This window comes from Podarcis bocagei, assembly GCF_964188305.1.
Source record: "Podarcis bocagei genome assembly, chromosome: 14".
NCBI classification, from domain to species: domain Eukaryota; kingdom Metazoa; phylum Chordata; class Lepidosauria; order Squamata; family Lacertidae; genus Podarcis; species Podarcis bocagei.
In genome coordinates, this window is record NC_138139.1 from 55159636 (window position 1) to 55173280 (window position 13645).

Consider the following 13645-nt stretch of genomic DNA (forward strand, 5'->3'; position numbering starts at 1 on the left):
ATTGCAAATCTATCCACAGTTTCTTTTTTAAAAAACAAAACAAAACTGGCTTTCCTGACCCCACACACTTCTTATTGTGGCTCAACACCATTACAAGGATGTTTCTGCCAGGGTAGAAGGCTGTTCCTTCTCACAGGTGAGCAGGCAAGATGCTATATAAAAAGGGGCCAGACTTAAATGACAAAGAAAAATGCTTTGCATGCTAGAGGTACCGTATTCAGTGCCAGGCACCTCTAGTTAAAAGGATCTGCAGGGCAGGTGGTGGGAAAGAGTGGACAATACTATCCTAGATCAGGGAAAGCCATTATGGCATCTTCCAGGTGTTGTGGGGATCCAGTTCCCACCAGCCCCAGTCACCACACCCAATGACAAAGGACGATACAGGTGAGCAACAGCTGGAGAGCTCTAGATGAGTTGCCCTGGTCAAAAGGAACAAATAATCTTACCTGGCCTAAGGTAGCTTCCTAGTCACAATGAAAGCTAAAATGATTAGTATTACATTTCTGGTGCATCTAACACACTAGTGGAAACATTTTAAAAGATTTTACACAAATTTAAAGTTGTGAGAGTTTATTGCATATGTAACAAAAATGAACATGACCTCCTGGGCCCAGCCTGCTATACAATCACGGTTTATTCCAGCTGGCTCCATAACCACGTTAAATAGAACTAGTATTTCTTTAAATACTTTGATTTAGACATAAAATGAAGAACATTAGTGTACAACTTTTTCACAAAATAAAATTCGCAATAAAAATGGTGAGAAGAGTAACAAGGAGTAGCAGCAATACTTAAAAACAAGACGTTACAAAATAATAAGTTAAAAAATACATTATAAAGTGGTTGAGGAACAAAAAAAAAAGTTAACTGAGTAAGAACAAATATGTACTGCATTTCTGGAAAACTTTCTGTGCTCTACAGTGTAGTATACTGGGCAATGGACTAAGGAAGTGGGGGAAAGAGGCGTCTGAATGATAGTTGAGGTTTCATAAACCACACCCCATGCTGAACAAGCAGCCTCTTCAGAAACAAAAAGTTGCTCCAATATGACAAGGTTAGACCTTGAGCTACTCACTCATACCTTTCCAATTCGTAACACAAAAGGAGTGGCAATTTCCTACATCCCTGAGTGCATAAACGAAGGATGATGCATTTCAGGGCAACTAAACAAAAGAGCAAGCAAACAAACAAACAAAAAAACAGATTTGCATCACTGACCTACACTGCTAGACATACTGGAGATTTTAGATTAAAGAAGACTTTGGATGTCATAAGCTGCTTGGGGGAAGAGGAAGCACGTAGCCCTGCTCTTGTTCCTGTCTCAACTGAGCCCTTTCACCACCTCCTACAAGGGGGAGAGGGGAAAGGTGTACTGCCAGCAAGTCAGCTGTGTAAGAGTAGGAAACTTCCTGTTCCCTTCACCACCTCCATCTGCCTTAGGGTAGACTTCCACGGACTTGCTGCAAGCCCGGAGGGCCTGAATCTACCAAGAGACCACTGCAGGGAAAATATAAAACCATCAAGTCTGTTGCGTGTCCTTTGGATGGTTAGACTGCTAAAAAGCTTTCAGCAAAGACTGTGCTGAAGCTCAGCAGATTGTAGCAGCAAGAATCCCACTTTCCCACTTATATTTTATACCCTCTCTTGTTCAGGGAGGAGATGTGGAAGTTTCAGCCTGAGCAGAAGCAAGTGGTCTGTGCCGCTCTAGCCAGCACCCGGGGGGGGGGGGGGCTTTGGTCTACTTTTTTCCTTTGATCCCTGCTGCTGCTGCTGCTGCCGCCGCCTCAAGCTAAGATGCAGCAAACAGTCTGTTTGGGCTCTTGGGTGTTGGAGCAGTGACACAAAATGGGAAATGTAAAGAATATCCTGGAGATAGAAGTCCCCCAATCTTCTGCACTATTATCACAGAGGCGCCATGTGCTCAGGGCCTGAACACGGACTCGGGCCAATGCTCATGCTGCCCTCGGAGCATGCCTGCCACATCTGTGGCCACCTGCTCTCTTACTTCTCCATCTCAAATGTCGTTGGCATGGTGTGGGCTCCAACCGTACAGAAGCTGAAACCACATGGCAAGAGTCACATTAAGATTCACCTCCAGGTGAACAGTCGCTATTGCTAACTGTTGCTAATCTCACATGGGCAACCTGTTCAGCCTCTGTGCTCAGGGAAGACCTTTCACTTCCACCACCTCAGATTTGCATGGAAATGACTTGTGAAAACCTTTTCGTGTGACGTTCCTATCTCTACGAAACCTTGTGCATTCAAATTCCACTGACAGGGCTAATGTGTCCAATAACAACATCTGATCTCCACAGACATTTGGCAAGATCATGAGATTTCTATTATCCAGAGTACTACAAAGATGCTTAACCAAATATGTGAATCCAAAATCCCTCAAACCTCCTTGATACACTTCCCTTCCTAAATAACTTAGCTGCAGCTAACTGGTCCCTTAAGTGCGCCTGGATTCAAAAGGCAATTTCAAGTCAAACCTTAGCTCACCTAAAAAATCCAACACTTAGCCACATGGTGCAAAAAACACAAAATAAAAAGAATTCCTTTCTCAAATATAATCCTCATGTGTCCATCACACACACTAAAAAAAATACGGTTAACAACAGGAAAGAAAGATTTTAGGACTCTGACAGGTATCTAACTTAAATCTGTCATATCACAGTTTAAAGCTATTATCAAATTCAATGTTTTAAAAATAAAAATAAAAATGAGCAACAGAAATATCCTTGTAGGTAAAGGAACCATTTGACCCATGGCTGAACCCCAATGTCCTTACTTGTCCAAAGTAACGGTTAATATGCATCTTTGCTTAAAACCATTTTAATATACATATTTGGGGGGGGGGGAGTCTTATGAACTGAATCACAACTGATTACTAGTTGACCTTTTTGCCAAGAAAATGTTATGTTGTTAAAAACAGTGCCTTGTTTCTTGTTGTGGAAACTGAAAAACCTGTTTGATTTGGTTAACCCGACAGAGTTGATTCTCCTGCATCTGAGAAGCTGTGTGAAACCAATCACTTGACACCAACTTTGAACATTAGCTTCAGATATATGAAAGTCAGGGTGGAGAAGAGTTTGAAAGCAGTACTCTGGGTTACTCAGTATCTGTAGGCTTAAAACCCCTGTGTTAGATCTTTATTATATATTCATCTTTCAACAGAGCCATTTTCCACTCCCAGTGGCTCAACGACGGAACTTGGTTCCATTAGTTTTGCTTTTAGCTATTTCCTCTTAAAAGAATTTCTGCAGTTTCAAGTTAAAAAAAAAAAGAATCTGAAAAAACAATGTCAGGAGAAAACTTTTCCAGGCTGCTGACAATGTGGCCCATTCCCCACTGCCACATTCTCTAACACAAGCCTTCAATCACACACAGAAGGGAAGCAAGTCCACAGAACAAATCTGTCTCATGTACAAAGCATCCAGAATGAAAACTTACCTCCCAATTCAAGATGGCTTGGACTCCTCTGGGTTCCTCTCTCTTAAGAGCCAAGCCACCACACTTGGACAAAAAGCTCCCTCTCAAGGAATAACCTTCAGCTGTCTGCACCTACGGAGTCGTTTCCTGCTAACTGTTCTTTAATGGGTATTCTGAAATATGCAATTTGGAATCCCGGTGCCAGTCTCACTTCCATAGGATGCTTCTGGATGCTACAAGGGCTCAGGACTGCATTAAGACAAAACATCCAGATACACCTACCAGTTGAAAAGTCCTCAGCAAACCAATCTCAAGATACTCAACTACAGTTTGATACTCCTATTAAAAAAGACCACAGGTCATTGACCTTATCACAATATGTGTTACGAGTCTAGCAGAATATCTTGGGTAACCAAAACCAAATGCTGAACCTGGCTGCCTTTTGTTTCATGGGACATGGGGGGAAAATGGGGAGGGGGAGGGGAGAAAAGTATGGGTGGGAACCCCCAACAAAAGCCCCCCCCCCAACACCACCACAGGAAGGAAGGAGAGGAAGCAGCCTCCACTCCCCCAGTTGTCAAGCGTCGCAATGCTTTGGACAAAAGAAGTTCACAGCAAGCTTCTTCTTACAGCTTTTTGATTTGGTGGTCCATGAGCTAGTAGTATCTGTTTCCTTTGGTTGCCCAGTCACTCCACTGCAAACCCACATGTCTCTTCCACAGCTGTCAGCAGCTTCTCATAAAGCTTCTCGTAGGACTCATAAGGCGGAATGTCAATTCGGTTAAAGCTGCAGAAGGCAAGAGATTGGCGTTAGGGCCCTGCTGACACCAACTCAAAATGCAACTCTTCACCCAGCCCTTGGAAAAGGCTGGTGTTCTGGTTTGGCCAATTGTATCTGCTGTATTGCTATGAGGAATTGCAACAGAATTCTGGCTTTGTTTAGCAGTTAATAGTTTGCCAGGAAAGATGCCAACCTTCACTAATACATCATTTCAAAGCATTTCCGGGATCACAGAAACTGAAACAGCTGATGGCCCAGTGAGAAGCCAGCCAGCAGAAAACAGGGCAGCATGTTTGCTTCCAATGGGAGCTTGCTGCTTTCTCTGCAGCGTGGCTGCCTTCCCCAACCTGGTGCCAATGGGAAGTTTGGGACTACAAGTCCCAAGGGTGCAAAGCAGTGGGGGGGGGGGAGGGAGAGGAGAGGTGGCTTTGGAGCAGAAAGGTGGACTGTGAGGAGAAAGCGAGGCACCCTTTCTAGCACCTGGCTGCTTCTCCATTCTAAATTGGGCTTGTTCAAAGCAGCCTATTTTTATTAAAGAACAGAGGATTAGTTGCCACAAGCATTAACATGCCTTATTTACTTAGGCCCTTATATCTGCAAACTGTTAGTCAAAACATGGGTGTAATTAGCTGAACGGGGTCTTTGCTCATACAGCTTCCAACATTAATTGATTCTTTTTCTACTGTGCATATAAAACATGGAATTAAAAACATTTAGAATCCATAGACTGCTGCCTCCACCATTCATGAATGTTTCAACAGTACTTTGCTATATGTGAGTATGATTTAACTTTGCCCAAAATAGCTCTAATCACTCTTTAATTTAATTTACTTTTGGCAAAACTTTGCTATTTCATCTGGGCAGACTTGAGGGCACATCTGCACAGGCACACTTCACCACAGCTGGGTGGGCAGAAAAGCAGCCTTACCAAGTATGAGCTTTTGGAAGGTTGTCTGTATTTGCATCTATCAGGTGGATAGTGAAGAGCCTGGGTCCTGCGGCGCCTGTAGAACCTTGCAAACAGACATTCTAGTTAAGGCCCTTCAAAAACACAACTATGAGCACACTAGTCATTTCTGACACGTATAAACCCCGACAGCAGCGAGGGAGAGATTGGGAAGTCACAGATCCTAAGCACAGAGGTGCGCATGTGCACACATACACACAGGCCAACGAGTCTAGAGAGAAACAAAATGGGAGTGAGCACACACACCCTTTGCCCAAGACCCTGGAAAGTTGCTGCCTGTTATGAGCAGAAAGTACTGGACTAGAGGTACCAACGGACTGGCTCCAGTATAAGGCAATTCCATGTGTTACAGACGGAACAATTCATGGTATAAGCTAACAAAGGGCAGAATCATCAAGGAGGAACTGGTGGCAGGTTAACTGGGTGCGCCATGGGCAGCCCTCTGCAGAAGCCTGCTAACTCAGCACCCCTATCAGTCACCTTGCAAAGCCTTGAAACCCTGGAGGGGAACCCGCGTGGAGCCCGTCACAAACTGCAGCAGCCTGGCCCTTCTCTCCTCATCAAAGGCTTCCACCGCTTGCCAGAACCACTTGACAATATTGCTGTCTCCCATGCAGTGCTTCAGGCGTGTGTTGGACTTCCAGTCATTCAAGTCGATCTTATCCAAGCCACCTATTATAAGCTGATGGATCAGAAATACACAATGTAAGGGGCAGAACGTTTATAGATTTGAAATATGGGTGGGTGGGTGGGTGAGTTGTATGCTGTTTTACCGACTACTGTGTTGCTCTTTTATTATTTCTGTTACTGTGAAATTGTCATGCGACTGTTGATTTTGTGATATACTGTTCTCTCTGTGCGTGGAAAGGCGCCGTACAAATCAGGAGTCACACATTCACACCTTCTGACACAGAGTGCACAAGTATTTACAACTTGGACGCGGATGGTGCTGTGGGTTAAACCACAGAGCCTAGGACTTGCCGATCAGAAGGTTGGCGGTTCGAATCCCTGTGACGGGGTGAGCTCCCGTTGCTCGGTCCCAGCTCCTGCCCACCTAGCAGTTCAAAAGCATGTCAAAGTGCAAGTAGATAAATAGGTACCCCTCCGGTGGGAAGGTAAATGCCATTTCCGTGCGCTGCTCTGGTTTGCCAGAAGCGGCTGAGTCATGCTGGCCACATGGCCCGAAAAAACTGCGGACAAACGCCGGCTCCTCGGCCTGTAGAGCGAGATGAGCGCCGCAACCCCAGAGTCGTTTGCGACTGGACCTAACGGTCAGGGGTACCTTTACCTTTTACACACAAACAGAACTTTCTGTATCCACTATGCACACCATTTAATTCCACAGTTAAGTGTCTTTCCTAGGTTTTTGAATTTCATTTCCTCCTGGATATAGGACTGGCCAAACCTTTTATATGCTGATTACTTGTTGTTGTATTGTTGTTGACATCCATTTGTCTCAAGAGAGAATAGGGGCGCTTTGGGGGTTGAAGTCAAACCACTGTATTAGCAGCACCTAAGCAACTTTCCCAGGGCACAAGCTTGGGCAGTGTGTCTGGGGATCCTGGTACCAGCTTGGCTGCAAGAGTTCCTGGAAGGAGGCGTACAAGGCACCATCCAACTATTACTAAAATGCAAGTAATACCACCAATGTACGATAATAACTGAACATCAAACTGCTGTGAGAAATGAAAAATAGATACTGCCTTGAGATCAGAAGCGTTTTGACCCAGTGGATCTTCCTAAGTGATCGAGAATTTTTTAACAAAGATTTGATCACAAAAAATAGCTGTTTGGTTAATCTGTATTGACAATGAGGTTGAGTCGACCACTCAAAGCCATCAAATTGCTATGCACACCTGGAGATCATGAAGGTATGTCAGCCAATACAAAAAGGTTCCACTTTCCTAATGGTGCCCAAACGTCTGGTTTTGGGGGCATTTTATTATCCTGGGGAGATAGTTTTGTCCTCACCCAGCTCAGTATTTTTGTCTAGCTTTGGAGGTTGGAGTTTGCATATCCTTTTCCTGCATTTTGTTGATGTGCAAAAGCAGCCACTCAACTATCTTCTCTGATGGGTGTAGGTAGAACATCAGTGTTCTTTAAACAGTAGTGAGGAGCAAAGAGCAGGCTTAGCATGCCTAGCAGCTTCAGGCAAAACTGTCCCATTCAATATGAAAAGGAGGATTCCTCCCCCCCCCCCCCGGCACTTAATGGAACACACGAATCACAACGTAATTTGAATGGAGAAAAGGATGCAATACCTCAAGCTCCTTCTGGTCAAAAGGCTTCAGTAGATGTTGAGGAATAAGTTCATTAAAGCCTTTCTGAAGAGCCAAGAACTGGGCCTCAATTCCTCTCATGAACCGCCAGTTAACGTACAACCTGGGGACAGGGAGCGAATCCAAAGTGAGAACTGAACGCAGAAGTCTTCAAGTGAAATATAACTTGCAACAAAATAGGTACACTCAAGATGTTGCATTTTCCCCCCCTAGGAACTCCCAAGCGAGGAATACTTTGGGAGGAGCAAACAATATTTTTTGCAGGGATCTCATCCCTGTGCATGGTGGGCAGCATGCCTGCCCAATCTCCAGCACCACTGGGGGGTCCATGTATCAGGCCCCAATTATGCTGCCAATTCCCACCACCTAAAGGAGGCAGATCTGAGTAAAGTCATCATCCAATTTGGACATCCGTGACCAGTTACAAATTCTGTGTTGATTCTAGCAACAAGCTGCATACAACTATAGGGAGAAAGAGGCAGAGCAGATGAAAGGCACAGCCACAAAGAAGAACACCGAGTGGTACAAGCTGAGAAATGTATTCTGCAAAATACACTGCAAGACCCATCAAGACCACCTCTGGCCTACAGCTTCAGCAGCAACTGTGTGGCATTAGTCAAGGCTATCATAAGAATGAGATTCCGAAGCCAAATAGAAGACACTAGGTGGCAAAAATTAAGGTGTCTCCAGCAACTAGTAGCGCACAAGCACACATATTACAGAGATCACTGGATAACTTTGACCCACAGTTGCACTACAGAACTGAAATGTTCTGAACACACAAACTGGTGCAAGTCAAGGAGTGGGGAGAGAGACAGAGAAACTGAGACTGACCACCACCACCTCTGCATTATGAGAGGATAACATTTAACCTCCTCTGGTGGTACCTCACATATTCTTTCTTGTTCTCCTCTGTAACAGAAACATTTCTTCCATTTGGTTTGAGCTCATGTTGCAGAATCCTGCCAAAAGCGTTGTGCTCCACGCAGAAAGTATGGTCCAGAACCGGAGTGATGTCATTCTCTCTGTCAACAAGGCAAAGACTGCAAGTCATTTCTGTACTCTCCAGGGCGCACAAAACATTCTTCTTAAGTAAACACTATGCTAGGAAGAATCCAAACTATTTATTAGGAGTTGATCTAGCGTCTTTTACAATCAAACTCTACCTTTGTTTTGCTGGACAGCACTAGAGATTCTGATGGGTCTACACACTCAAGCGATGGTAGAGGACTATGCAGACAAACAGTGACTTTGAGGGGCTGCGAAGTCCTACTTTGTGGAGCTGCTTCCCCTCGCCCTAGTCTTTTTAAAAAGCTTTCAACTGCGTATGCAATACTTACAGAATCCAAACTAAACTCTTGTGTAGTTCTGGGTCGACTGATTCCAGATCAGATAACTGGATGGGTTTGCCCAGCAGCTGTTTGTAGAAAGGAACGGTGAAACCTCCGTTGATGTAGTGTCCATGGAACACAGCCAGACCCATTATCCGACCAACAAAGTGGAAGTAAGACAGATGATCCTACGAGAAACATTGAAGAGACTCATTATCTGGAAGAGAAGCCCAATGCTGACTTCTTGTGGCTAGACTTATGCCTTCAGCCATTTCCTAGTTCAATGAAAGTTTTGCTTAATGATCTCAAGCCCTCTGGATGAGAAATTAATCAATTTGCACAGAATTCAATGTTACATATACTTAACACAGCTGACTAAATGCATTCAGTCTCAAGACCACAGTCCCACCATACTGCACTACAGGCTTGCGACCATCAGATCATTAGCCACAAACATGGCGATTCATGTTAAAAGCCAATCTACTTGAGCCAATGCAGTTAAAAGCAGGCACTTGGGCCCAATCAACGTTTGCTTGGGGAGGCTATTGTACAATCTCTCTCCATGCAGAACAACAGAGACCTGAAACAAAATGTTGCAGCATAGCATATGCTTGTGCCATTCAAGGTTCAACAAAACCAACTAGGCCCTTTTCTAAGATACTCCATGTCACTCTCCTTCCCAAGCTTTCAATTCTCCCGACAACAGATATGGAGCCTTCTGCAGCCACTGAGATGACTCACTTCTCTGTATGGGCGTTCTCATCCCCCTTTGAAGGTTTTCTTAAAGTTTTTGTACATATGCTAATCTTGCTAACCCCAAGGCTTTCAATACACATGCTGCTTGGGCTAGACAGGCTGTTTGTCCTGAGTATATATGAGGTCATTTCGATCAGTCCCATTAACACATGATGCATTCATAATGCATAATGTTGTATTTTAAATTGTTTCAACCTACCCTGGGACCTTAGGTTGTACAAGGGAATAAAAATAATAAATTCATAAAAATAATAAATTCATAAAAATAATAAATTCATAAAAATAATAAATTCATAAAAATAATAAATTAATAAAAATAATAAATTAATAAAAATAAATTGATAATAATACTCAAGCTACAACTACCCCCCTTTAGTTTGAAATCAAATATGGGTAAAACTGTTGTAATTTGCCAAATTCTTTCCAGGCAACCAACTGTTTACCTGGGCAACCAATCTGCACCAAATACCACCCTGAACTTTGTGAGGCTGAAAAATAATATGGGTTTTGGACAGAATGGAGATGTAATCAGTTCTGCAAGGCGCGTGTGGGTATGTGTGTTTGAAGTTGTTAACATGCAGTGGATCTTCTAAGGGGCAAAACTATGCAATGAGGGTTTAGTGTGGAACTGACAAGGTAATTAACAAACAAAGTTTTAATTATTCCTTTAATGGGTAAGTTGAGGTTCTACAAAATTAGTCCATTACAAGCCACCAATGCTTCTCCTCGGTTATGATAGGCACACTTACCTTCACTTGTCTATTTGGTGTTAACTGAAAAAGTAACAGAGATAGGTAGACTCACGTAATACCACAAGCAAGGGAAATCTCAGGACTGTGCAAAGGTGGTTCAAACTGCATGTGCACTGGGAGATTAGAATCAAGCCAGCCCACCCTACTGTTTGCACATTCAACTTGTTGCATAAAGGCTCCTATTTAAACACTGAGCAAAGTGCATTTTGTATACCACAAAACCAAGCGTGCAGCATGCAAAGGTTGGACCCATGTGCTCTAAACATGAAATCGAAAGGGCAAACAGCAGGTGAGGGTGTGAGGGATAGTGAGAGGCTGGATCCCTCTGTGAATATATAGTGAACATCTGCAAAGGGCTTATGGTTGAAATCCAAAGAGCTACTTGAATATACCCAAGAGTCTGCATGCCGCAGCGGTGAACATTTTCATCTCCCTTCCTGAATGGGAGAGTCGACGCCACATCAAAATATTTCTGAAACTCCCGCATTACAAAAGTGATTTGCCACGTGGCATGGGAGTGGCTGTTTGAATCTAAAGCCACACTGGTCTCATGGAACAAGATTGGCTGCTGTTTGGACCCTATATCACTACCAGGGTTTCAGAGAATTAGCCTGTATTTAAGCCGCATACACACACCTGCTTTGCTTCTAGAATACTTACAGGATTGATAGAGGAGTCTGGATTTATTTGCAGCATATAAATGTTATCCGTGGAGTACTGGAAGAGTCCATAATATGGGTTCAGCATTTCATGGCACAGAAGGTACAACCACTCCCTGCCAGGCAAGAGACATATGTTAGGGAAGAGGCTGGATGGTGGAGTTAAAGCTTACCCCACCCAGTAACGTGTGGACCCATTACTCATTTGATACAGATTGTGACTTCTACAAAAAAGAGGGTCGGGGGTGGGAGAGAATCTAGACTTGGTGCAATGTAAGGAGGCAAATTTGCCTCCTTGAGTCTGACCAAACTGGTCATGAGTCTGACCAAACTGCGGGAGGCAGTGGAAGACAGGAGTGCCTGGAGTGCTCTGGTCCAGGGGGTCACGAAGAGGCGGACACGACTAAACGACTAAACAAGGAGGCAAATTAGGACAAGCCTGTTCCTTTGATCAACTTCTACTGGGAAAGAAAAGAGTACAAGCACTCATTTGTTTCACAGAACTCTTTGGTTAACACTCAATGCAACTACAGCGGACAGAAAATTGGGTCACTTTCCATAACCAAGTATCCTTTTATTAATGCACCATTAGACACAACCAGGCATTCTTTTCAAGCTGGCTTCATTGGCTCTGTCAAGCTGTCTCGTTTGCTTAAACCATAATGACCGTGAGCTGCATGCTGGTGCAGACAGCTTGAGAGACCTTGCTGTGTACTTCTGCTAATCTGTGGGGAAACAACCACGGACCAGCTAGCTCAGTGTTAGGCTCAAAGTAGCACTCACCGTTTCTTTCCAAATGAGTCATGACCGGAAAGCCAAGAACAAACCTTGGCTCCAGATAATGATAGTGATTTGTTTTGGATTGAAACCACAAGTGCCGGTTTGGACGTAAGACTGTCAAGGATGCTTTAGTTGAGATTCCTGCATTGCAGGGGGTTGGGCTGGATGTCCCTTAGGGGTCCCTTCCAACTCTAAAACCTCACATAAGTTTATATAGGAAGTCAGGTAAGAGTTTGTTTTCTATTCTGTAAATTAACACGTTTCTAAAATATTGTTTTGGCAGCAAGATGAGAGCAAGCTCCTAAAAATCAATAGAAGGATGGTTACCTAATATGATTAAGCAAAATAATCTTGATTAGAGCTGAAGACAGCAATATAATTGTACTGAATATCTTTTTGTACTTTTGTGTGTCTGTCTCTATATTTTTTAATTGTCCGTAGCCAATGACTGCTACAAAGCAACTTGCAAAGAACACCTCCAAGATAATCCAAATGTAAGTTCTGTTTAACATGTAATTTTCAGAAATGCAAGTTATCAAAACTTAACAATGTAAACATTACCAAATCATTGTATCTCTCTCTCTCTCTCTCCACACACAAAATAAAATCTTATTCCCAATAAGGCACATCTACAATTTTCTTCAATATGACTTTTATCCAGGGGTATGTATTTGTTCTTGTAAACACAACTAAAAGGATACAAAAGGACACTCCAGATAGTTTTGATAACGTGACTGGTGAAGAGGAAGCTGCTAAACAAAGGGAATTCTACAGGAACTTAGTTTCTGGAAATACTTTGGTGACTGCCTGGTTTCTGTGATGATGTGTTGAGAGTTTCTACCTGGGGTAACACTGTATGTGGGTTTATTGCACAACATGGGTCCCCCTGAAGCTAAATGGAGGCGTTTGAATAGGCTGTACTAGAGCATTCAGCAGCCGTCTAGACAGATATAAAGCACAGACAAGATAAACTCTTGCAACACGCCAGTGATGACAAGGGAGAGGTCAAACGGGAAGCGCTCCAGACAACAAGAATTTTGTCTAGAGAATTTAAGATCAGAGAATGTATCACTGGAGTTAGACAAAAGAAAAGTCTTACTCAGGGCAATTTTAGTCACTGGCACACTCAGCCCTTGGAAGAGCTTCCCAACTCAGATGCAAGAGAGGAATCAGCATCACAATCAGATCCCTGGATAGTCACAGACCTATCCCCAGGAGCAGCGCAATGCAAAAGATTGTGTCCAAGCTCTACTCACAGTAGCCCCATTGAAATTAATGGACCTACATTAATTATGTCCATTTCACTGAGTCTACTCTAAGTAAAACTAACATTGACTGCAACCCTCAGATGCCAGAGGGTTATATCCAAGTTAGATAAAGAGAATGCAAAACATCTACCACTCCCCTCATCCCTAACTGCTGCCCCTGCTGGCTATGAATGATAGGAGTTGTAATTCAACATCTGGGGCCAGAGATTGAGAAAGGCTAACATAGTGGCACATACTTTTATAAGAACACATAGGACTTGATTTCTGACATCTTTCCGAAAATTATTTTTAATTTAGAAGGGAGGAAATGATTATTGTGTGTCTAGTTATTCAGAAGACAGTTTCATAAAGCACTGGATTCTAGAGCCACTGGGTATCTCATAAAAAGCATACCATTAAAAAACGCAACTTCCAAATGTGAGGGCAAAATTGAGAAGTACTAAATTTAAAAACCTTTAATTCTGTGTTGCTCTGAAGAGCAATGGCATTAAAATATGACATATGGAGGAGAGCAAGAACGTACAAGCTTTCAAACACCACAGAACCTGTCTTAAAGGCAGAAGCTGTCAATGTTCACATCTCCATAGCTTTTAATCTTTCTGAATCCCTGGAAATTCAAAAACTTGATTTGTTACTATTT

At 43.2% G+C, this 13645-nt stretch overlaps 1 protein-coding gene across 3 annotated transcripts in view; it reads right to left on the reverse strand.

Moving 5' to 3' along the window:
* Positions 1 to 553: 553 nt before the first annotated feature.
* Positions 554 to 13645, reverse strand: part of SMURF1 (SMAD specific E3 ubiquitin protein ligase 1) — a 55177-nt gene continuing 42085 nt past the window's right edge. For 2 of the 3 annotated variants that reach the window (XM_081169493.1, XM_081169491.1), the window contains 7 exons: positions 10959 to 11073; positions 8800 to 8978; positions 8347 to 8484; positions 7442 to 7562; positions 5661 to 5862; positions 5142 to 5226; positions 554 to 4219 (listed from right to left, as the gene is read on the reverse strand). In XM_081169493.1, coding sequence (XP_081025619.1) covers positions 4120 to 4219; positions 5142 to 5226; positions 5661 to 5862; positions 7442 to 7562; positions 8347 to 8484; positions 8800 to 8978; positions 10959 to 11073 — 940 coding nt within the window. In that variant the 3' untranslated portion in view covers positions 554 to 4119. The remainder of the gene's footprint in view (positions 4220 to 5141; positions 5227 to 5660; positions 5863 to 7441; positions 7563 to 8346; positions 8485 to 8799; positions 8979 to 10958; positions 11074 to 13645) is intronic. The other variant, XM_081169492.1, reaches the window with a different exon arrangement.